Source organism: Nothoprocta perdicaria, unplaced genomic scaffold, assembly GCF_003342845.1.
Source record: "Nothoprocta perdicaria isolate Ctin4 unplaced genomic scaffold, notPer1 scaffold_5, whole genome shotgun sequence".
Classification (NCBI taxonomy): domain Eukaryota; kingdom Metazoa; phylum Chordata; class Aves; order Tinamiformes; family Tinamidae; genus Nothoprocta; species Nothoprocta perdicaria.
This window is the reverse complement of record NW_020455754.1, coordinates 437,483-463,451: the sequence shown is the minus strand read 5'-3', so window position 1 is coordinate 463,451 and position 25,969 is coordinate 437,483. Positions and strand designations below refer to the sequence as shown.

The 25,969-nt window shown below is 48.9% G+C and overlaps 1 protein-coding gene across 1 annotated transcript in view; it reads right to left on the bottom strand.

Moving 5' to 3' along the window:
• HECW1 (HECT, C2 and WW domain containing E3 ubiquitin protein ligase 1) overlaps window positions 1-25,969 on the bottom strand; it is a 138,828-nt gene that overhangs the window by 62,714 nt on the left and 50,145 nt on the right. Inside the window, exon 4 of the mRNA XM_026047677.1 lies at window positions 18,407-18,501. Within this exon, the coding sequence (XP_025903462.1) occupies window positions 18,407-18,501 (95 nt within the window). The remainder of the gene's footprint in view (window positions 1-18,406; window positions 18,502-25,969) is intronic.

Genomic DNA, 25,969 nt, shown 5'->3' with positions numbered 1-25,969 from the left:
GAAATAAAAACCTTGAGGAACAGCCGAGTTCCATCTGATGTCCATCAGCTCTTATGACACAAAACGCCATGTGCATCCATGGAAATTTGTCCAGTCAGTGGCCAAGAAACTCCAAATACCTCCTCAAACACCTTCCCTTTGCCCGTCTGTACAGATACATGAAGGAGTAACAAGGACACGGTTCTTCCTCCTGACACTGCAGTGACGTCCCGGCCCCAGCGCAGGTTCTGTCTTCCCGAACATGTGGCTGCAGCGAGTGAGACACTTTGGGACACAAGGACATGGCAGCGCCGGTGGGGACAGGCTGGACCCACAGCTCGGGGACAGGCTGGACCCACAGCTCCGGTGCTGCCTGAGGAGCCCTGCTCCTAGGGCAGAGGTGGCTGTGGCAGGTATCTGCGAGGGGAAAGCGCCGCCGTGCGCAGCCCGCCCCACAGGAGTCTCAGCGTTCCCGTCGGCCGGCTTGGGCACGGAACAGCCCGGCCCAGCTACCTGAGCAGTCCTGCTGATAGGGAATAGCATTAATATGCTTTTATTGCCTGCTCCTACCGCAGCTGGGCACGCAGGGCTGGCAAACGCTYCCTTACCCGCACGTGGAAGGCAGGGCAGGGCTCTGCCTCCGTGTTGTCCTTGTGGAGCGGCCCTTCCTCGCTGAAAGGGCCTCTTGGACCACCGTGACCACGCAGACAAAGGGATTAAAATGGAGCAAATTCTCTTCTCTGCACGGGCAAGAAATCTCAGATTTAAGAAATTTTGCTCTTCACTGATAGCCAGATTTTGCTCCAGATGACTTCAGTAGCTTCTGCTGTAAAACCTGGTAGCTTTTAATGACCATAACTGATGCAGATTATCTCACATGACCCAGTCCTTGCAGTGAGAACATGCTACACAGCAGTGACAYGGGGCACTAGCTGTTTGCACACCATGACTCTGCCTACAGCAAACATTCGGGAAGTGAGCTACATCCTAAGCCTACACATTTCCAATGTTAATTAAAATCTAGAATATTTTACACTGACAGCACAGATTGTAACTGTAGTAATATTTCACGTAGATTAAATACCCAGATACCGTAGATTGGCACAGCACAAGCCTAGACCTAACTACCTATTAACAAGATGATTCTTTTATTAAGTCTTTTAACTAAAAGCAGTTCTAAGAACATACCAAAGTATAAGGGACTTGCACTTCCAAGCAGTACTATACAATTTGTATGCAAGTTGGAAGTCCTCAGTGAAAAAAGGCTAAGAATACAAAAGTAAAGGAGCAAAATATATTTTTATTTGCTTATGTCAGGTTGAAGGTTGAAAATCAGCAGATGAGATAAAAATGATCTTTGCAGAAAGGGAAGCCTGTGGCCTGTTTGGGTTCAAATCGCCAGTGAAAACCGGCCTGTGCTCAGGGCCACGTGGTGCCTCAGCACCGGAAAAGTGCAACAGTGCCAGATGTGTCAGGGCTAAAGCTAAAGCCGGCAGGAAAGGCTCCCCGGGAACTGCCCGYGCCGCGCTTGGCTCGGGCTCCCGTTCTCAGTTCCCTGCTTATTGAAAGGATTAATTTGTCTGCAGATTTGAAATAAAACAAGCGGGTTAATGGCCTGACCGCCAGAGCCGGGCGCGAAGCAGGAGGYCGGCGTGTTGTCTCCTGCCTGCGTCCCTCTCTGGGGCTCTTTCCACTCCGGGGGCCCAGGGCTCGTCGCGGCCTCCCCAGCTCGCCAGGCTCAGCGCAGTGACACTGGGCCAGGGCACCCGGTTCTGCTGCCTTCCTCGTGCCCTTTTACCCCAGCTTCCAGGCCCTGCTCTCTCAGAGCCATGCCCAGGACACGAGTGCCAGGAAGCRTTCTGCAATATTTGTTTTTCTCCCCTAACCTGGTTTGGTGCCATTTCTTGTTGGCCTCTTCATTTTACTGAAATCTTCACATTAAGGCAAGCCTTTGAGCAAGCAGAAGAGAGTGGACAGTAGCAGCAGTGCTGGCGTTAAAAAAAAAAAAGTTTTAGGGAAAAAAAATGCTGATTCAATAAATATGGACTTAGAAACTGCTTCCTTCCTCCCCATCACTCGACTTCCTTTGCATCCTGGACCACAGAGCGCGCTGGGATGCATGGAAGAGATTCATGGAAAGAGTAACCAGGAGCTGAGCTCTCCAGCTCAGTCACTGACAGAATTACARCTGTAATCCCAGGCCTCACTTGGAAAATGTAGCTCCAATTAGAGTCAGTGCTTCAGCTACAACCCTCACCGCGCAAACAGAATGAATCTCCCTCTGGAATGCGACATATTCCATTTATCCTGTTACCTTGTTAAGCCAGGGTACTGGCTCTGCTCTTTTTCTATGGGGTGATTCCAAACAGCAGCCGGTTTCCCTCTGAGCAGAGTCTAAGCCCCGTTGGCTGCTCCGTAGCCAGCCTGGATCCCAAGGACCGCAGCCACATGCCATTTTCCAGCCAGTTGGGCTCTAGCCTTGCAATTGAAGATGCTATAAACTCTTTCAGATGATCCAAGATAACGAGCTGGGACTAAATCACTGACCCAAGCTGCTGTTTCCCGGCCTCAGCGCGGTGCTCAGCTCMCCACGCGTGGTGACGAGGGCCGGTCAGCGGGAGCGGGCTCCCGCCGGGCCGGGTCTCCGCATGGACATGCGGGTGCCTCCCGCAACCCGGTGCCCAGGCGGGCAGGACGCTGCCTCAGCACAACCGGCAGGCCCAGGAGGGGGGCATTAGCAGCAACCACTTTCAATTAAAACAAAACAAAGGCAACAAATCAGCGCCTCCCACTGAGTCTAATTTTTTTTGCTTCCCAGGTTTTATTAGATTCATTTTCACTGTTTCAACAGGTCTGCCTAATAGGCAACAGCTACCCTTTAGCAGCAGAGGAAAGGCTTTGATTAGAGACACGCATYTCCCTTCCCTTCCTGAAGATACATGTAAGGAAATTCTTGGTMTCAGGTACTTGATTACAACCACGCGTGCATGCTAATAGGGCACGGGTTGATCTTCCTGAGTTGACTGCTGATTTACATCCGATTCCCAGTAATTTTTCCTGGATGTGCAGCACACTTCTGGGAGACCTGCTTTCTGCAGTGCATCTCACCAGATAYTCACATTGGCTGCACTATTCGATGTTCATGGGCCTTGGAGCATTAGCAAGTCTCTCAGCACGTTTAAGCAGTCCAAAAGATGGTAGTTGTTCATAGCCCCGGTGTGCAAACCAAATTCTTGCTTATACAAAAGGCTCCTGCTTTCCGCTTCCCCTGCTCCCGTTTGGAGGGAAAAAAGGTTCTTTGCATTTACTAAACAGCTCTCTGCTCCCCAGAGACATCATTATCCTGGAAAAAAAGGCTCTAAGGAAATCTATGTTAGATCAGATTTGCACCAAACTGCCTTAATGCTGGACGAGATCAGTGCTGGAATTTGACAGCTCCGTACGCAGCGCACTAATGTGCTTAACCACTCTGACAGCAAAAACTGCTTGCAAATATTTTCCTCCCAAGAAGAGCAAACCCAAGCGCCTTCCCGCACTGAAACAACTGGGAGCTCCAGCTTGACAGGCAGGACAGGCCCACTGGGCACTCTTCACATCCTACAATTCTGCATAAAATMTGCCTCTGCAGATGATAAATTCAACCTTTTCAAGAAAGCATTTTTCTTCTATTAAGAGTTTAAAAATTGCCACTAGTGTCTTTTTTTTTTCCCCTCTGAACTGTGAAGTAATGAGAGAGATCAGAATGTAGGGCATGTATTGTGGAAATGCTCGGTCCTGTGATGTACCCAGGCCGTCTTCAGAAACTGCACGTTGGGCTTCCACGCAGTCTTTATGAGAGTTTCAGAGACTCCTCRGTCTTCTGCTGTGGTTGGTAGGGACAAGGACGCCCGTGAGTAATGCCCACGACTGGAGAGCCGACCGCATTCTCGGGAGGGCTGTTTCCGAGGGCCGGCTCGGCGCATCCATCTCGCTGACACAGAGCCCGGCCCAGGGAATCCAGCCAGTGACCCCTCACGCCATAAAAGCAGCAGCAAGTCAGTGAGCGGGGCCCATTCCTCTAAATGAGTGCCCCAAATATCCATTCACTATGAATGCCTTTATTTTTTTTCCCCAGGGGTGAGTTACAGACCCTTTACTTTCAACCTTGGACCCTACTACAGGCAGAAATGAGGTGGCTGCAGAGACTTATCGCCTGACTTAATAAATAGAGAAATATGCCTGCTGCTGCAAATGCCCCTCAATCTTGCCAAATTGCTAATAAAACATCTAYGCTCCACAGAACATTTTTTTCAGCTATGATGGCACAGAGGAGGTAAAAGAARGAAAAAATCTCTTTTGTTTAGGATATCTATTGTTTCCTAGTTCATGCAGTCTCCTGCAAACTCAGTGTTTCTCCCATGTATCTTTTGGCATGTSTTATGCATCATTCCCACGGGGAAACACTGAGCTATCTTAATCTTATCCTATCATAATCACATTGTCATAGAATAACCTGTGTTGGAAGGGATCTCTGGATGTCGTCTGGTCTAACTCCTCAGTCAAAGCAGGACCAGTTTTGGAGCGCTGAGGATACTCAGGGCTCTATGTGGCCACATTTTGAGTATTTCCAAGGATCCCCCAACCTCTCTGGGCAACACATTCTAGTATTTGGCTACCTTTATGTCAAAACACAACCTACCAACCCAACAAAATCCTAATATCCGACCACAGTTTCCTTGTTGTAACTTGTGTCTGTGGCCTCTTTCATTTCACCATGAATTACAAGAAGAGTCTTGACTCCTTCTTTACATCCTCCCACTAACATCATAAGTAACATCCCAGCTAAGACTTCTCCGAAGACCGAACAAGCCCAACTCTCTCAACCACTCCTCATACATAACAGCACAGACCAGTTGGAGGAAAAAGCAGACACCAAACTCATCCTGACAATAACCACAGCCAGATATTGTTGCAACCCTGAGAYATGCTACAGACTTTGGGGAAAAACACTGAGAAATCCAATCTCTGGTAACAGCTGAGCTCATTACAGTAATTTAGGTATCATGGAAAGCCTCAGGAAGGATTTCACCTGACGAATATTGGATGCAAAATACTTCTGCATGTTAAGTCATTAGATATGACAGGAGGGGGAAAGGAACGTCAGCTAAATACAGGAGTGCTGTCACTACAGAGAAATCATTAGCTACAGTATGCATAATGGTTTAATTCTTGTATATGCTAATAAAAAATTCATGTCCTATGAGCAACAGAGGTGTCTTCTGTTGCAATGTAAACCTGTGCAAAACTGGTTTCAAACTTTTCAGCCAACCCTGTGAAACTATTCTGGTGGGACGTGGCACGGCATCTCAGAGGGTGACACTACACAAACCAAACCACCCACATCACCCTCCTCCTGGCGCCAAGGAATAACACGCATGAAGACAACAAGTGGCTCCCTTCCGCACACCCACTACAGGGCCCCCCTTCCCTTTGCCAACCATGCTCCCTTGAAGGCAGGTATCTTGTGTGGAAAAGACCTCTCCACCGGCACCAGGAACAGTCCTGCCCTCTGCTGTACGGAGGGAAGGGAGAAGGGGAAAGGTGGGGAGCGCAGAGCTGCCGGCATTGCAGGGGCTGGGGGCTGTGGTGCCCGTGAGCGGCCTGGGACGAGGCCGGGCTCACTCCGCTGTTCCCTTCCCTGTAGACAAAACTCTCAGGGCCAGTGTCCAATACTTTGGACTAGATGGAACAGGTCTGATCCTCTTGGACCAGGAAAGGGGCTAACAAGAAATACGACTTTTCCCCTCCCCTTTTGGACAAAGCTGCTAAAAATCAGCCAGTGAGACGTGAGGAAGGACTGCTGAATGCAGAGGTCAACTGGGACCTTCTGGAAGCGGCCAGGGCTTTGCCCCTCACTTCCCGGCCCTAACATTTGATCCCCTGCTACAGCAGCACCGCGACGCAGCCCTGGGCACGGGGGCTGCCCTACCTGTTCCTCCCTGTACCTTCCCCTCCTTCCTCACCCTCCACGACACGCCTGAAAGGCAAAGGCGGAAAGCCTGGCTCCCGTGGAGACCCTCGCAGGGCCCCTGCGCAGGAGGGCGGCGTCAGGAGCAGCCTCAGGCCTAGCCACGCTCGGCACTGCGGCCCAAGAGGAGGTCTTGGCACAACCATGGCTGCCAGCAGCTTTCACACTTGCCACGCGGCTAGGATGGCCTAGATCCTGCTGGGAAGAACAGGGGAAACACGTGGGCTGCTATTAAACCAAGGTGTCCTGATGCCTTCAGGCACCTCCACCCTCTCTGGTGGTMGCTCCCCTGTGCCCCAATGGCTCAGGCCGCCCCACGGCCACCGACATCGGCAGCCTGCAAATATTTCACCTCAGGAATCACCGCCACAGTTACCCTTGTGACCGRCCAGACAACAGCTCAGCTTATCAACGTGCTGATACCTGATATAGTCTGTTARAAATGTTGTGAACTCACCTGAGGCTTAGCACTTGCCCGGGGTTGGGTAGTCTACATGAGTAACACTGGTGTCCCTTTGCCAAGACGATCAACGTGCCATCTAATTCATGTGGTTTATTCTTACATTCCCCACAAAATCCTACTGTATTGCCAGAAGGGCAGAAAAGACCTCAATGGAAATAGAAATCAGATCCACTGGGCTAAAACGGAGCTGCACCAAAATAACTTAGGAACTTTTAATCAGATTTTACAGTCAAAAAACGTAAGCCTGCTTTAGACTGGGTATTTGAAGCAGGCAGGATGGTGTGATTTCAGCATTCATGGGAATGTCCCTGCCTGGAACTCAGCTAGCTAGCTGGGAAAAACAGACAGATGGTCMATACAAGTAGAAAAATGTTTCTCAAGAGATTCCAGAATTAAAAATGAACAAAGGATTCAGAACTCTATTAAAAATAAATCCTACGCACGTATGCTGAGCATAACATACTGACCTACATCCATTTCCCCAACTGAGCTTCTTTTGCTCTTAATCTCTCATGCAAGTAGTAATTACAGCCAAGATGATTTATGAAAGTATAAAGTGATATTATATAATGATATTTCATTATCAAAAATTTGTTAAGGGATCATGATTATCCTGCCAAGCTCTTAGAAATCAGGAAATGCAAACCTAAAAGACAACCGTGAAGTTTTCACTCTGCTTCTTCATGAATATAAACTGTAATCCCTCTTCTTCTTTTAAGCTGTTTCTGATCATCACCTTTCTCCAGGTAATATCACACTTTTTTTTTGTATCATCATCTCTCTGAGTTTTGTGAGAACTACAAGCAAACCACTGTTTTACTAAAGGCAAAACAAGATATTCAAGTTTCAAACAAAATATGAACCCAGGACTGAATCACTGGCATAAAAAAATAGGAAATACATATCTCAAAACTAAGAGTAGAAAAGCTAGGAGAGGTCAAGGAAAGAACCAGGTGGAAAGGATAACTATGACAGGGCTTGTGTGCACATGCACATAGACATACACACRCAAACACCCACACGACACTGAGAGGACAGATAGCTGTAGGCAGTGATGCGGCTGTTTAACAACCTTTTAGCTTTCTGTCAACATCTGCTCCTTTTCCATATTCTYGCAGCATTTTCATCCAAAGAACTTAGCAATTACACCCCAACACTTCAGTATTTCACATCCACGGGTTACATATGTGTGCATGCATGCTCAGTTCACCTTGCAGTCCTCTCTGYTCTCTGCAGACACCTGCTGCCCCTCTCCTTTCCCATCCTGTTTTCATCTGTCTCCCATTTCTCTTCCCATCCCATCTTTCTTCCCATTCTGTTTCCCGTCTCCCATTTAATCACCCCACAACTCATTCCATGGCCTTGCAGGACCAAGGTCAATGGTATCTGTCAGCTCCAGTAGAGATAAAATTTCACCATAGAGCTATGTCTACCCACAGAGGTTCAGTGCAGGATGCAGACCTAGCTTAGGCCAGTCCAATGATGTCTGTCTTTCCCTCTAAATGCCTGTCTGTCCATGCTTGAAAACAACCGCGTTAGGAGGTGTCAGCTGCTGAAAGGCAGGACTAAGAGGCCAGGCAGGGAGCTCCAACCGCAGCCCAAGTTCAGGCATTGACTTGCATTCCTGCTACAAGCAACATCCGGACACAAGACGGGAGCTTGTACCTACCTGGGCACTTTCTCTCCACTACATCAGCTCTCCAGGTGGTTACAGGAATGACGTCCTCTTCAGCTCAGAAGCACCTGATTCCATTACAGCTTCCACCTGCTTCAGCTGCGGGGTCTAGAGACCTCACAATACTTCTGGCTAAGAATTTCTCAGTCTTTTCAACTGTACATTGATTCTGTTTCTTTTTTTTTTTTTTTCACAGCAAAATCACCAGTGATATATTCAGTTCATCTCTTATCTCTGTGCACTAGCCATTTCCCTCACATCTATAAAGCTGCAAGCCACAGTTATGATGGCAAGATAGAGCAGAGGGCAGCTAAGGCTGCACAACAAGAGGCCCAAGAGACAGAGATCCAAGTCTCCTTTCTGCAAAATGTTTACAATTTCCCCTGTCTTCTAGATGATTTGCATTGTACTCTAAATAACAAAGTGTCATGCTTACAGCAAAACAATATTAATTGAAAATAGTCGGGCAAAGATGCACAATGTAAATGACAAGCAAATTATATCTAGCTTGAATTTCTGAAAAGTTCATCTAGACTTTGAGATAAAGCCCTACAAAATGTGCAAGAATATCTCTATTATCTCCAACGAATGTAGCTTTCATATTGGCATGATCTATAACCAATAGACTTAAAAACCTTAGCAACATCTTTTAAACATCTTCCCTGCAGCTTAAGCCTCCTCTTCCCTTCCTTTTTCCCTAGGCAGAATATTGGAAACCCAGCAACASATTCTGTTACACCAATCACCATTATCAAGAAATAAGATGAGCCTCTGGCATCCTAACATTGTTTGAGAAACAACTGATCTCTCATAAACATCACAGATTTTTTAAAAATAAACCCATAACTTCATAATTCTGATGTATTTCCCAAGCGTTACTGATACTTTATTTTCATATTGTCACAGAGGTTTTATATGACAATAGTTCCTTTCACTGCCCCAGCTCCATCTGCTTATTTTGCCTTGTTCTTTGTAAGCTTTTAGAGAATCACGTGGGATTTTATTCATCGCTTTGAGTAAGCACTATCTAAGTTCATGCCTTTCCCTCTACACCTTTTATAATTCATACAACTCCTTTGCAAGGCTTATGCACACAAACAGTTGCCACTCGGCTGATATTTGCATTCTTTCCCTAACATGAGTCATTTCTTCTCTCCTCTGATCTGACGGCCATGGGGTTCAGTGTGTGCGTCGTCCTGGATGGACCTGKCAAGCAGAACCTCTGCTCCTCAGAAAAGCTAACATTTGCTCACGTGTCCCCTGCTTTATCTCATCACCTGATAGACAGCAATTATTCACAAATTTTTTAAAGGCTATGACAGCACTCTTCATTTTAGAAGGCGCTTCACAAACCACTGATTCTTAGCACGTACCTGAAAGATCTCACAGAGAATTCAGCCTGGCCATACTCATGTGMCTTTTTTTTTCCCCCATTGGAAATTAAAAATTTTTAATCTAGAACAAGCCATATATAAATGGCACTGTCTCTAAATGCTAGTCAAATGCTCATCAGAAACAGCTAGAATGCAATGATGTGCTTTGAAAACTCTGCTAGCACACCTCCTAAGCCCCAAGTGGGGCTTAGGCCAAGGCATACAAAATTGGAAGCTACTAATCAAATTGATAAAGGCAGGAAGAAAGGGCAGAAATGATCTGTTTTATAACGGAACATCAAATCAAATCTTCTTGCAACTGATGGACTGATACATATTGGAAAGGTACCTCATGTAACCTAGATTACCCCTCGTAATTCAGTTTGTGCCTCGCACACAATCAATTAGACACAATCTGTGTCTCATCTCCCTAAGGAACTCCTAGAAGGGAGGAAGCAGGAGATGCTTCATTCAGAAGCCCATCATCTTCATCTCCAAAGCGCACTCCTTAGCTCTGGAGCCTCCTTCCTCCCTCAGCAAAGCCTGAAATAATAAAAAAAWTTCCAGGAGCTGTCCTGTTTTTCACAGATGTTATTGGAAGCAGTAGGGAGTACTTGAACATCTGAAAGGGCAGGACGCGACCTCCTAGGCTGGGATAAGACAGGAACAGCCACACTCATGTCATGAGCTCAGTGCTGTGTTTGCAAGGCCTGCCTGGAGCAGAAATGAGAACAGTGCTAGCACTGCATACCAGAGCAGAAATTACTGCCCTAGCGCAGCGTGCTGAACAGTCACTGAGCCTTCCATAATTTACTGAGCTGCAGAAGGCAGTAATATGATGTGCAGACTATTAGCATGGCTATTATGTGACCATAACAAGAGACATTTGGAAAGTAAGTGGCTGGGAAATACCAGACACGTATTGAACCCATTAACAAATAAATGGCTTGTGTAATGATCTTCTTGGTGTTGCTAAACTAGAGTCACTCCAGTTCCCCATCTGTCATGCTTTTTATTTGTTCATTTCAACTCCGTGCTGCACTGCAAGTCTGCTAATTAAACCTCCATTTAAAAGTTCCTGTAGGACCAGATGCCCAGGAGGGCTCGATCTGTCCATCTCCTCTAGCTTCTCACCGTGATCAGGCCCAAGTGTTTCCTGAATCCCTGTTTCCAAGYACGCGAGTTGATGAGGGCAGCAGGCAGGAGGCCCAAACTGCCCGGGTTCATCCTCAGGGTGAAGTGGGATAGTGACCAATGATCCACAGGGATAGAGCTGCAGTTCCATGGCTGGTTCTGCCTACTTGGGGTCCACAAGAGGGCAAGGAGCTGGCAACATTTCAGCAGGAGACAGATAGATGGTGGCCTTACCCCTGCCTTTTGCTCTGTCCCTGCTAACGTAACGGCTGCACTGCAAAAGTTTGATGAATTAAACCCTCAAGAACTGTTTTGTTCAGTAGTGTGACAGATGCCAGCTCTTTCCTATGCACTCTCCTCATGATTTAAATCCACGGCAGCTACACCCACAGCAGGGGCACGATGTGCAACACAAACTATGGAGATTATGAAGTTATGAGGTACATAAGCAGGGACGAAGCATCAGGGGTGTCAGCACCACAGCACTGCCCTTAGGGACGCCTCGCTCCGCGCTGGGCAAGGAGGGCACACGCGTCCCAGCTGCCCGGCCTGCACGCAGCTGCACTGCCCTCCACGTGCCGGGGGCTCTGCCAGAGGTGCATCCCATGCCCAGGGTTAGCTTTTCCATTCCCCAGTGCATCGCTGCGGGGTGCAGCGGGGCGCTGCTTTTCGATGAACCAGCAACATGCGCGGAGTCGCCGCTGCGCCGGCGCCCGGGTCGAAGCTGCAYGAGCAGCAGCTCTGTGTCCCCGGGGACACCGGCTCCCCGGCGTYGGCCTCCCTTCTCCCTCTCTCCGGCAGTCCGGGAAAATGCACATGAAATATGCAGGTGGTTTAGGGCAAAAAATTCACTCGAGGGCCTCCTGGGCCTGTTTCTCACGTTTTAAGCATTTTCAAACCAGTGCTGAATCCCGTGATCTCCGACGCTTGTGCCTGAAAACCCATCCSTTCATTGCAGGCAGGCTCCACCTCTCCCCTTCATCCAGACCGAGGAGGAAATTACAAAGACTACAACATTAGGTGACTTTTAAACACGCCAATAGCTGAGAGGAACAGACCCAACCCGCCAGGCTCGGAATGCCAAGAAGGGAATCACTCACGGAGAGTATCCCGTGCATGTGGGCTCGCTAGATGCCAAGGTGTGAGCAGCAGCACCTCTGCCACGGGGAGCGAGCCCAGCCCCACAGGAGCTGGAACCACGCAGAGATGGAGCCAAGTTCAAGGAGGGAAAGGAACGAAACCAACGCGGCAAGGCACACTCAATTTAGTTGCCAGTGTATTTTARCAAGATGAAAACAGGATTTTGAAGTGACTCTATTTGCTCATTCTCTTCTGTTTTGATAAAAACATCTTCTAGTTTGGAAAAAAATCCCTAAAAATTTCCGGTAAGGCGATGGGATTTCAACACGTGCCCCCAGCTTTACTGAATCAGGACGGTAAAAGCCAGCATTACCGAAGCTGGTGTAGTCCGCAGRGGCCTGCAGTGCAAATGAATATTTTTAATCTTTCAAGAAAATCTCTTGCCAACTGTCCCAGTTTAAAATGTGAGCAGAGGAAAGGAAGCAAGAGGTTATTGTTTGCAATGCGGCGGCTAGAGCTCCGCGGCAGCTGCAGCCCCATTCGACACGGGCTCCGCTTTCTGCTTCCACTAATTCCCAGAAATGGAAGGCTCCTCACATGAGAGAGCAGCAGCGGTGTAAACACAATGTCCTTTATGTATCTGGAGTCTAAAACAGGCCTGTGATACCCAGGTGGCTATAGGAAATAATTTGGACATGTCATTAACCTTCCGATTCTGCAAATCGGTGCTAATTAGGATGTAGAAAGGCAGAAYCAAAGAAATGTAATTAGACTGAACGAAGGGCTCAACTGTGCAACTATTAGGGGGCTGCTCCTGTGAGTAAGGGTGCTTGAACATAACTGAATATTGCCAAACGGGGCTGTAAAGCACTACCACGGCTTCGTAACGGAGCAAAACGACAGTGGAAAAATGAGTTCCTGACACTTCTCAGCTGTAGCAAACGTGTTGAGCGCTGCTCTCCCAGTACAAATAATTTTCCTGCATTTTGCAACGAATGGACAAAATTCTGGCTCTGACAATGCTGATGAACTGGGGCTCCCATAGCAGTCGGCAGAGCACGGAGCCCTGGAGCCCAAGGCCGGACCGGGGCTGTTCAAAACAGCAACTGCTAGTGAAAATCCTCTCCATTTTTAATTTCGCTTCCTAGAACATCTCAAAACAAGCCCAAAATAAGTGCACACAGAACTCCATAATGTAAAAACACTAATATATTTCCTGTGCACAGATGAAGACCTCTGCCAGCTCCCAACCAAGAAGCGACACTCCTCCATGTCACCTCTGAGGAGCTCACTGTGGGGCTCTATATCTTCCCAGCTCCACACAACATCAGGTCCTTCAGACGCAATAGGCCAGATCACTCCTTGAATGTCTGCAGGAAACCAATGCAATACGGGCCCTTCTGTTAMATGTTGAAGGAACACTACGGTTATTCTCTCTCTATATATATATATGTGTGTGTGTGTATATATATATATATCATTCCAAGACATGTATTCTCGTGTAACACTGCTTCACAGTGTTGCACTTTAGTAGCAGCAAACCATGAGCACGTACGGTCAGTGGGATGCAGGGAGCACCACAACTGCTGAGAGAGAAAAATCCCGCCAGCAAAACACCTCTAAAGTGGACAGCCATTTCCAACAGACCAGAATGATATGCGGAGATCACAGAATCGCGGAATGCCCAAGGTTGGAAGGGACCTCCAGAGATCATCCAGTCCAACCCCCCTGCACACGCAGGGTCACCTAGGGCACGTGGCACAGGGCTGCRTCCMAGCAGGTTTTGAAGAYCTCCAGAGAAGGAGACTCCACAACCTCTCTGGGCAGCCTGTTCCAGGGCTCTGTCACCCTCACAGTGAAGAAATGCTTCCTTAAGTTCCTGTGGAACTTTTGGTGCCTCAGCTTGTGGCCGTTTCCTCTAGTCCTATTGCTGGCCACCACTGAAAAGAGGCCGCCCCCTCCTCCTCACTGCCTCCCTTGAGGTATTTATAGACACTGATCAGGTCCCCCCTCAGCCTCCTCTTCTCCAGGCTGAACAGGCCCAGCTCCCTCAGCCTTAAACTGACAGTTAGGTGGATGGATCACCCTCCATCCACCACAGTGTTTGGATTCAGTGCTTTTTTCCCCAGGATTTTTTGCCTAACGACAGCTACCGAGTTTCAGTCAGTGATTAGCGCAGTTGTTTCCTAGCCCAGACATTGTGAGAGACTCCTGCACACTGCAGTCCTGGCAAAGYGCGTTTTGTGCTTGGCTGCTGTAGTCGCCCTGTCTCGTCCTTCCAGCTGAGCAAACGTCCCCAGTTTCGGTGATTTCCCCTGCTAGTTGTGCCTCGACTTTCTCACTCCCCAAAGACTCCCTCTCCTCTGCAGGCCATCGGATTAGGAGGGCACAGATGGCGACAGGCTGCTCACAGGTGGCATTTCRACACCGAGTCGGGAGGGCCCTGATGCTTCTCCCCTCCAGGTGTGTAAGGCGGATCCGGTGGCCGCTCTCTGCCGTGTGCCTGGTCACCCACGGAGATGCCGTGGCCTCCAGGGAGGCGGTGCTGCCTTCCCAGCGATGCTGATGCTTGCAGGGCACAGCACTTACCCGTGCTCTGCATGTTCCCGGCTTGCCATCTTCGCTGTGATTAATGGCAACACCTTGATGCTGTGTTTTCCACACAGCTTTTTTTACCCTAACTGCTGAGGTGTGCAGAAACCACTAGAGGTTTCYGCTCCCTCTTCATCCTCTGCTCTCAAGCTTTATTCTCTCACTCCCAAAASCAGGCTGTCAGCTCTGTCCCGGACGCAGCGAGGCTCTGAAAGGGAGGCTTTGCAAACACAGAGGCTTTGCAAAGTCGCCTGTCACAGAACAAGGCAGGAAGCRACGGCCACAGCGCAGCTGCCAGTTCACACACAGCCACTGGAAAGGACATGGAACGCCAGCTCGTCCGTGCAAGCTCGCTCGGAGCATCCCGGGTCACAGCACCGGCGTGGAAATGAGGCGGGACGCCTCCTCGTGCGGCTTCCTTGGCAGCCCGCGCTGGGATATGGCAGCAGCCAGTGCAGATATTTGCAGCAGGAAGCCCCGGGAATGATCAGGCCCCTTCCAACGGCGGGGGCTTAGCAGGCACCAGTGGCTGCGGCGGGAAACCCGCCTGGTGCCAGCATTCCCACATAAACACGGTATAGGAAGGGGTCTTCCAAGAACAAGCTGCCATCCACAAAGCTAAGCTTTCCCCTGTCCTCTCCCTCTCCCTCTCCCTCTCCCTCTCCCTCTCCCTCTCCTCTCCTCTCCTCTCCTCTCCTCTCCTCTCCTCTCCTCTCCTCTCCTCTCCTCTCCTCTCCTCTCCTCTCCTCTCCTCTCCTCTCCTCTCCTTTTTTGAGTGCATTTGGCGGGTGCCGTACTGAGCTGCGAGGCAAACGGTGGCACACAAGCTCCAGAGGGTGGATCGCCCATCGCTGCTTGCAGCGAATACAGGGCTGGCGAGTGCGCCCAGTTTAGCGCTGACAGTTGTCCTAAGGCGAAAACATTGATCCTCCACTTACTGTCTTTTAATTGTGGTGCATCCAATTAATCTTTTTAGGCTCTGAACTCTTTGGGGAAAAGGTTTTTTTCTCATGCTGCATGCTGCTCTTGTGCCTGCTTGGTCTCCCTGCCAAAGAGCCAGATTTGGATTAAACCAGCTTTACACACCTGGCCTTTCCCACCAGGAAGGCAGAGCTTTCCTCCTGCTAGGAATAACTGCAGTAATTGCAAGATAGATAAATAAACAAATGCTCATTTTTCCACATTGACATCTGACAGRAAGGTGAATTAGCAGCTACAATGTTATGACTAGATAAAAGGGTAACAAAGAGTTTTAGATGCCACAAACACATCCTTTTCTGCTGAAGAATTGGCTCAGAGGAGCTGTGCCAAAGCAGCCTCAGCACAACRAGGATTGGTTGTGCCAAGTTTGCCACGGGAGGCTCCTTGCGGCAGCTCCCGCTGGCACGAGGAGCTCCAACAAGCTCTGCACGGAGCCGCACTGTCCCGGGTCCCCCTTGGCCACGCACAGGTAAAGGGAAAATAAAACAGCTCCTTGCCTTTAGCAGGCTACTTGGGCATTTATTTTACATTTTCTCCCTCTCTCCTTCCACTCAAAATACTTGAGTGTGGAATCCTTGAACCGGGGTCTCTTTGAAAGCACTTTTTCCCTTCTCTAGTGTTGGAAGTCTCCTTTAAAGCAGACAGGCTGGGCTGTAACTTTTCCCTCGTCTACAAAAACTGGGGCTTTAAAAGAAACACAAAAAAAAGTTAAAAAACCCCCCACACCCTAACRGTCCCCAATTTCCTCTCCCCAGCAGAGCTTCCCATTGAATCCCTACCATGAAATCAGGGACATGGCCTGCAAACAGCAAGGCCCCTGGGCTGTGCAGCTCCAGGGGTGGTGCCTGCGCCCTGCACGGCTGTGCAGACTCCTCCTCTTCTACTTCCCACCTTTCCTCTGGGAATCCCACCACTTCCCAGCGGGGCAGAACATCAGGAAGCATCCAGCTATCCTGGCAATAAAGGCTACATGGGAACTGTTGAGAGCCAGATGGATGCAAACATCCAATGGCTTCTGCTGGGATTAGCTAAAACCATGAMACACGCTAGAACCGGCCTCCTGTTCTTCTCTCGGTTCACACAGGAGCTTTCCAATCTGCAGCATTTCTTCTCTTGCATTCATACAGGAGGGTCACGTAGGCTCAAACTGCATCAACTTGTTGTTGTTCCTGGGCTTTTGTTGTCTTCCCTGCTCAGCGTTTGTGTTATCATGCACCGAATAGTTCTGCCGTGCAGCCCTGTATGGCCAGACAGCAACAGAGAGCTGGTGAGGTATCTGCAGTACTGCAAAGCACACATACTATTCTGGGACACAGAAAGGCAAGAGAAAATAGGTGTAGGTGCCTTTGTTATCCGGAAAGGAAAGGAATGCTATTGCCAGGGACACTGTTTCTACCCTCAAATGGAGAACTATTACCTGACACTACTTCTCATGGCATTTTATTTTTCAGTACAGTATACGCAGTTGAAGGTCACAGTAGGATTTTGTTTTGCTCACCCAAACTCAAGGATGGCTACAACTTCTAGAAAAAAAAAAAAAAAAAGGAAAAGGACTTTTATTTTAAAGGTAAGTCCTTCCATTCTGCTAATAATGAATGGCTGCCGAAGGCCATTTATGTCCAACATATGTAGAAACAAGGGSTTGGATTAGATTAGATTAGATTACCTATATCTAAACCAGAGGTGCAAGATTTCAGACATTTTTGTGCTTATTTAAACACACTGCTGACATTCAATAAGGAAACAATTGTCCTTCCACACTAGATTTGTCAGCTTTATAAATAATCTGTTCAAACTCAAGTCTGAGACATAGATACGACTCCTAAAAAAGAATCATTCTAATCTTTCAGTCTATTGCTCTTTACTGTTTTGGTTGCCTGGCTTATCTTGCAGGTAAGCCTGGGATTCAAACCAAGGACGTAGACGGTCCCTCCGAATTGATGCTAACCAGGAAACCAATGGTAATTCCCAGGTCACCTCACAGCACTGTTCAGTATCCCACAAACTTCAGATTGGCCATAAAATATTCCAGGTCACATCAGGTTTCTTAAGACAGCGGAAAGGGATTTTGTGCAGCCCCAAACAGGTGAATGGCTCCACTTTGAGCATATGATAAAGGACTTTACGGAGACACGAACACCTTGCATTGCCCAAGGATGCACCACCACCTTCTACCCAGCACTCCATTTGTAGCTGCTGCTGAATTCCAACTCTCCAAAAGAAGGCAGAGAGAACTTCTAAAACATAAGCCTCAGTGCCACCTACTAAAATCTAGATACACGCAGAGTGAAGACAGGCCTTTCCTGAACTCAGTTTTCATGATAAGCAGCATAAGGGCTGGTCTTTGTCTGGAGTTTGCTGGAACAAGCTGCTTACACAGCTCCCCGACAAGATCGGCCCCGGCAGGCCAGGGAAACTCTCCATCAGCAGGTCTCTCATTGGGCTTCTAAAAAAATTCCTTCTTAGGGGGATTAACTTCTCTGAAACCAGGCAAGTTATATTGCTTTTCCAGCACCATTTGAGCCACTTGATGTATTAAGCTCTAGCAAACCAAAATTGCTTTCAGGGAGGCTTCAGTCTATCAAAATGATCTCCAGCACTTTGCGGAACCAGGGCCTAAATGCCCACACTGCTGCTTCTGAAATARTAAGTTCCATCTGATCCTGAAGCTCAAAGGTGGCAATGACAATGACCCCTTCTCAGTTTTGAAAAATGCACCTTAAAATAGTAAAATAAACTTCATTTCCCAGACATTTATGGTATTTTCAATCTGAGGAACCCAAATATATCACAACACCCTGTGTCTCACAACACCCAGTCCAGAGAAGAGGGTTTAACAGAAGGGCACAGAGCTAGGATAGGGACTTGCCCAGAAGCACTCACGTTACCTGCGGCAAAGCCCAGTCCTCTTGGCCTACAAATCCATGCCTAACTCAACAGGTTACCCATTCCTGGGTGTTACAGTGCATCTACAAGCAAACTTTATCCTGACTTATCCTGAGCAAACTTATCCTGAGCAAACTTATCCTGAGCAAAAGTAGACAAAGCAGGCAAGGAATCAACGCACAGGAGAGGGACAGCAGGGCAGACGAATGGCAATAAGAAGGTTGGCAGTAACTTACGGGAGCCGCGTTGTTCTTCACCGTGACGCTGGGGGTCGTGGCTCGCAGGGCTCCACTCACGCCGTGGTAGTATTTGAAGCAGATTTTTGTTTCAGCTAAAAAAGAGAAGTATTCCTGGTTAGAAGGACTGCCGGGGAAGCTCTAACAACGGGCTGCAGCAGATGCATACAGTCTGGTTCGTTTGCTGCTCTTTTGCCTTGCCAGGGTGAAACTTAGAGTTTAGTTCCTGCGACTTAAGGGTTTAAACCCCAACCCCTGCCAGATCRCCGAACCCGTGACGAGCATCCCACAGCTTCAACAGGAGGAAGACAAACGGGGACAGAGAAGCCACTGCTGTTGAGCTCCAGCAAACACTAGCGTGGCGAGCGCCCAGCCCGGCCGCGGCCTGCAGGACGGCCCAGCCGCACGCCCCACGGCGCCCCACAGCACCCCGCTCTGCCACGGCCCCGCAGCAAAGCAGCCTTTGGGAAGCCCAGTACAGCAAGAGACCTCAGTTTCTACTGCCTTCCAAAGACCTGGCTGCAATGAGGAACACGAGCGAGACCATCATTTCCGACTTCCAACGTAACCCTTTCCAAATGACGCTGATATTCTGATAAATGCACTAATACTGTTAAATTGGCATGGAATCACAGAATCACAGAATGGCTGAGGTTGGAAGGGGCCTCTAGAGATCATCTAGTTCAACCTCCTGCTCCAGCAGGGACACCCAGAGCACGGGGCACAGGGCGGCATCCAGGCGGGTTTGGAAGATCTCCAAAGAAGGAGACTCCACAGCGTCCCTGGGCAGCCTGTGCCAGGGCTCTGTCACCCTCACAGTGAGGAAGTTCTTGCTCACATGGAGATGAAATTGCCTGTGTTTCAATCTGTACCCACTGCCCCTTGTCCTGGCACTGGTGACCACCGGGAAGCGTTTGACCCGCAGCTGAACACGTGGCACTTCTGTTGTACYTGGGAGCAGCAGCTGCTTCCTTTTGGCAGCAAAAAGCCTGGAGCAGCTTGTTGCACTGCAAAACTGCAAGGCCAGGTTGAATTTTCATGTTGCCATTTTCTCTCCAGGACTTTTTCACAGCTCAGCACCTAAACCATTTACTTCCTGAGCAGACAGTAAAAGTTGATGATATCAACAATAGCTGTAACACACAGTTCCCACCAATTATTCAAATTTTAATTTTCTTCTCCCCTGGAGATTTTTAGCTACAGCTTGTGTGGAATATCTAGAGCTAGAATAAAGAAAAGCTTTTTTTTATTATTATCTCATGCGCTTAATAAAATACAACTTCTGCTAGTAGCCTGTATGACAATCCTCARGCATATAAATTTCAGCAGGAATTCTAGCCTCGGGTTGGTGACTTGGAACTCAGTTACCGTGTACGCTGGGACACCGTGGTTTAAAAGGATCGATGTAATTACACCAAAACCGTTAAGAACAGAGGACAGAGAAAAGGAACGAATATATCTTTCTTGAGATAGTMTGGATATAGGTATGGATTTCAAGGATAAAAAGAACACTAAGATAATAAATAGCCACATGAATACTGAGGATTCCTCTACTCTCAGTCTCACGCAGCTATTGCTAATTCAGGTTTCCAGCGGATTGTCCAAGCACAGAGGCCAAGTGAAAAGAGGGCAGGGGAGGTGCAAGGGCCGCRGGCGGTTCCGAACGGGCAGGGAGGGGTCACGCAGGGACGGTTCCTGCGAGGGTGACTTACGAGGGAAACGGGGACCATTCAAGCAGTCACTCTGGTGGCAACGAGGCTACGGGAGCCTCTCCGGCTGGAGACGTTTATCTGCAAAGCTCAGGACAATGCTGCTTTCTTTTTGTTTTCCTCTTATTTCTTCCTTTTTTACCCAGACTTTTTTTTTTTTTCCACAYTGGAACTATGAAAATTGCTCTACTCCCTGGATTCTAGGACACTCACTTTCTGGTTTCCAGGTAAAACTTTAATAACTTCCACCATATCTAAAGTTACACATGGCATCTTTATTTACAAAAACATCACAGAGACCTAGCTGAGTCTTTCTGTCCGGAGCCATTCTTTCCAATGAACATASTTGGTGCATCCTTTACCAGTGCAAAACATTTTAATCCCTCCAAAGGTTGCTCTTGTATTTCTGAAGTAACTCTGAAAGAGGYGCTTCCAAACTAGATGCAATCACTGACTCGGTCCCATTGCCGGATGAATTGGAAGCATATAAAATAAATGCAAGGTGATAACATGAATTATCCTGAATATCAGCCAGCTGGCACTAGGATGTAATAGGCTGCTATAATGGCTGTTTGCTTGATAGTCTTGTAGATGGGATTGTTCTGGAATAAAGGGGAGCACTTAACTCTGTTCTATCATCCAGGCCGCCCTGTGCAGTGCTCAGGTCAGGAGCAGGTGTCATCCCGTTAATCTCCACTACAAATGAGTATTTGTCCTTGTTGTTTTTATCTCAGTAATTACRAGCAACAGCTCCCGGCTCGGGCCCTAGCATTGGAATGCTGAAGTCATGATACAGCAACGTGAAACGCTCCTTTCAACCAGCACGAACAGCAGCTCGGCTGCTAAACCCTCCRAGAGATGAGGTATCTAGAGACGCTCAGACGTCCTCGTGCCAGGGACAATTACCAGGCCGCTTGGCAGCTCTCGTGGACCAAGAACAAGGCACTATTGTGTCCCCTCCCGGCACCTGCGGCACTCCGTGATGCCTCTGTGCTGCCCCACCACAGTGACACAGACCAAACAGACCCCCCTTGTAGGCTTGGATCCGCTGGAGTAGCCCCGAACACTGCAGCTGCCTGGAGGCAAGGCCTCCAAAAGRGGGTAGGGAGGGCAAGCAGGGCCAGAGGACTGGAGAAGGGATCCTACTTCCCTGCTCCCAACCCTGGATGCTGCTAACCTGGAAGGCCAGGTGGAGGGAGCGCTCCTGGAGAGGGGCAGCCTGTCCCCACACACCACTGAGATCCCCCCTGGTTGCAAGAAAAGCCTCAAGAAGCCTAAGCATGGCTAGAAACTCCCCTGCCGTGGRGGTTCAGCTACCTCACAGGGAAAAACATCCAGTCCATGGAAAATGCTCTCCGCCAAAGATCCGAGTTTTCTGAGTTGCCTAATCGGCCTTGCAAACTAATTGGGAAATTACCAGCTGGACACTGTTCTCCTTGTTAATATTCTATACTGCATCCGCAACCACCAAGCCTTTGCAAAGCCCACACCTACCTCCTCTCACTTCAGTGTAATACTAAGGCCTAGTAGGGTTTGCTGGAGAATTACAGCTGGAGATACCGAGAACTGGAAGCCTCCAGCTGGCTGCTTAGTCCCCATCACCCACACGTTGCTGCCCTCTGCTCAGATTACTCGTCCTGTTGGCTTAGTTCACTTCTTATCTTTGAAAATATCTCCATCCCACTTGCCTTCCTTCATTCCTCTAGATCTGTTGGTCAAAATTACCCTAAATCTCTCTTCTTTCTTTCAGACTTGAACTTGCCCTTGCATAATCCTCTATTCCTCACTCGCTAAGGCTGGCCTGGTCTCAGCAGCTTAGCCTGCACTAAAAMGGTGGATTTTTTTCTCTCAAACCTAAGCAGCAGCACTGCTAGGATTAAGCAGTTTTGCTTGTTAGGTTAAAGAACTTCCTGAAGGGTATTTCAAGGAAAGACAAAACGGTTTTCCCTGGGGAGACGGGAGATATCCAGGTGCTTTGCTGGCTGGTGTTTGATTGGAATGTGTTTGATTGGAATGTGACACTGAGGCACTTGGACAACCCGTTCGTAATTCACTCCCAGGATACTTTCTGCTGCAGTTAAATGGTCTTAGGCCCTAGCTAAGCATTTCTGAGCCCACAGCCACCTCACGAGGRAGAAATGCCAGTCTCCAAAACAGAATCATTTGGGCTCAGCACTAAAAGCGCCGCTGTTGCTGTTTTGGGACAAATTCTGGGCATAAAAAATGAAAGATGTCAAAAAACGGTAATTGAAAAGGTAGCTGCCCATGGTAAGTGCGTGGGAAGCAAGTGAATCCATACGGAGAAAAGAAGCTATTCAGTTTTAAATGATGAAGTTGTTCTTAGAGAAGACCCARAAGTGGAGTACACAAATGTAAGATACTGCCTGCAATCGGGCTGCTAGAGCAGCATCTTGAGTGACACAGAATTACACAGTGACCTCGGAGAGGGGACAGAGTAACTGGGTCTGGGAGTCAGTGCAGGCTGGAACCGTGATTGAGAGCAAGGGGGAAAGCAGCACTGGCAGGCAAACACAAACTACAACATAAAATAAGGCAAGGAACCATTGTGGGAAGTGAAGACAGAGGGATTAGATGAGAGGCAGAGGCAGATCTGATGGGGAGATGCAGAACTGTAATCCAGTCGGTGAGGACATGAGCCCAAAAGTTCAGAGAGGAACGGGACTGAGAAGACAGGCACCGAGCAAAGAGAGTGGGACAAGAAGGAGGCAKGGGGGAGGAAGACTAGGACCGTCTAAGTGAGAAAATGGATAGAAGAAAGCAAGAAGAAAGACTCAAACCTAAGGAAGAAGGAGGAAGCAGTGATCTCTCCTCAAAAGCTCCTTTGCTGAGCACGGAACAGAACCCAGGAGCTACATCAGCAGCTTTCCATGAAACCTGGCATGCAGGTCTGTGTCCTGTCCTGTCCTGTCCCACCCTGTCCTGTCCTGTGAGGCCTGAGCACAGCAACCTCCACCTGCCCATGGCACCCAAGCCCTGTCCTGGAACACCACTGAAAGCACAGAGAGAGTGGGTCAGCTGGGCAGCACCAATGTCCAGACCCAAGACTCCTGAAGCCGCAGGAGCCTCTCAACAAGCTTTAGATAATTTGGAGCGTTTCCYATGGGAACACGCACACCGCAACAGCAGAGTTAAGATGCACCTGAAGGCACGAGGCAAAGTCACTACCAGCACATCTAGTTTACTTAGAGCATCAACGCACCCTAGGACAGCAAGGAGACCTTCCCGTGGCTGCTGCTGCTGCACACAACCCACCTCCCACAGAAATTCCCTCCTGAGGCTCCCATGCCTTGGGCTGTACCACAGGAATTGCCTGTTGCAGGAGCTGCTCGTCCCATATGCAATGGGGATAATACAGCCTTCAAGCTGCTCTGCTGCTCAGCGACCTATGGACTGTGCATCTCCTTAGGCTGCGCGTTGCACCTGCTCACAATATGTTTAGTTCATGGTCTCTGTAAAATACATCAATTTTTAGACAGTGAAATGTTTCAAAAACCAAGCAGGTTCACACAGGTATTTGTCTTTAATACCCGCTGCAGGATTCAAGTCTTGCAAGAGCTTTCTGCCTGCCCTGTCCTGTGCTGGATGTGACACAAACACGCGTGGGCAYGCACAACTGCGAGGGAAAGAGGCCTTTTTTGAGACAGAAACTGCAAGATACAAGACTTTAAAATCTCAACCTTAAGGTTGTTATAATGCTTCCAGGGAAGAAAGAAGATGTATCTGAAGGCAGAATTAAGCCTGAAATGTGCATCAACAATTGTAGGCATAAACTTCTGCAAGAAAACTATACTTCAATTATCTCAAAAGCAAGTAGTATGAAAAATAACTAGGAAACTTACCATCAAGACTAAATTTAAGCCCCCAAAAATGCAAGCTTGACAAGATGCAGAAATGCACCACCAGGACACTCAAATAATCTTACCTCTATCCCGTACTGAAACCGGGCAGTAATACATAGGGAACTTGAGTTCTCGTGGTTGCAGCTGGGACTAGAGGGAGCAGGGAGCCAGCCCCGGCCACCCTGCTTCCTCCTCAGCGTTTTCCGTAGGGCTGCACATCCAGGGCTAGCGTTAGGCCTCCCTTCAGGATAACCTGCTGCTCCGTGTCCTTCACTGYGTTACCGATTCCCAGTTCCGCTGCTGTTTGCAGCCTGCTCATTCCTCTTGACTCCCAGGCCTATTCCCGGTGCTTGGCAGTGGGGCTCGGGAGCGACCAGCCCCCGGAGCCCCGCAGGGCAGTGGGGCGAGGCGGGGCAGGAATGAGCAAGGGCAGCAACAAGCTCCGGGCACAGGGTGGCCGCTCGCCGCCGTCCCGGCGGGAATGGCGGGCGCTCTCGGAGGCGCGTGCTCGGCAGCGGCTTCCCGGGCACGGAGCGGCGCAGGGCCCCTCCATCGCCGCGCCGTGCCACGCAGCTGCCCCCCCGCCCGCAGCACCTGCTGCTCCCGGGGATCTGATCTTCGGCTTTGGGCTCCTGGGCACGAGCAGACGCCGCAGCACTGGTGACCTGCCTCTCACTGTGCCCTGGGAACGGGACGCTATCCAGGACCCTTATTAACACAGAAACGTAACAAAGCATCCCTGTGTTTTTCAGGGAGGGCATAGAGATCTAATTTGGATGGGCTACTTATGTACTTCCCTTATGAGAAAGTATCCCCCGAGAAGGGCAACCCATGTGAACGCTAGCGGCTGCACTGGACGTGTGTTCATCCACTCGCTCCCAGGACTTGTATGAACTTCTATGACAGACAGCACTGCTAGGATTGCTGATTAAAGTGTGACATTTTCCATCACACATCCTGGTTTTTGGTTGCTTATATATTTCTCTAYCACTTGGAATACAATTTTGCATGCTGGATGTCTGCCTCAAGCCTACACAGATAAACACCAAAAAAACCTCACCCAGAAACTTGTAGCTGTGAGAGTAAAGGAAAACACATTTTTTAAAGATTTTCTGACATTTCTTTTACTCTTCTCATGTTAATTCAGAGCAGCAGTCTCGACACTAAGCATGTACCCCTTGCTGTTTCGGTAAAAACACATTAAGATTCAGTCAACTTAAAAGCCTCTGCAAAAAAATCAGTTTGATTTGCTCATGTGAGATCTCTTTGATTTCCCCATCGGAACGCCCAGGAGATCCTATGCAGGCTGAGCATGTTCCAGACATGGAAAACCAGCTAGAGAAGAGTTTCCTGCGGAGCAGATCCAGGCTCGGTGAGGCTTTGCCTCGGCTGGCACCTCTGCGGGGAGCAGGACAACCCTCTCTCCAGGTGCCAAGCAGCCCGGCTGCAGGAAGCCTGGATCCGCTGTGAAATATTAATTAAAAAAGGTGCTTCAGCCCTTACGTAGCTCGGAGGGAACCACAGAGCTTGTGGTGGGGCACAGAGCCAGCCTAACACCCACTGCACGAGCTTTGTTGTGTAACAAGAGCAACGGGGCTGGAATGGAGTTTGTCCGGCCGGCTCCCGCCCTCAAAAGTAACCGGGTCCCCCTACAAGGAGCTGCAGAAAGGGCAGAGGGGGAAGAAATGACTCGGCCTTTTCCGACTGGCACCAAGGCATCTCTGCTCCCATTGAAACCAACAGAACTATTTGCTCCATCACTGTAAAGACAACAGAATCCAACCCCAAACAGGCAGGTCTTACATGTGCCGACTTAGAGCCAAGCCCAGCAGCGCTATCTATCCGCTCTCCCTTTATGGATGGCTGTAAGGAAAGAATCCATCGGCACCCATCTCAGCGAGTGAGATTGTGGTGGGTTTGGGTTTGGTTTTTTTGCTCTGTCTTTCATTAGAGGAAGGAAGGAAAAGTTGTTTGAGAGAGACATTTTATTCACT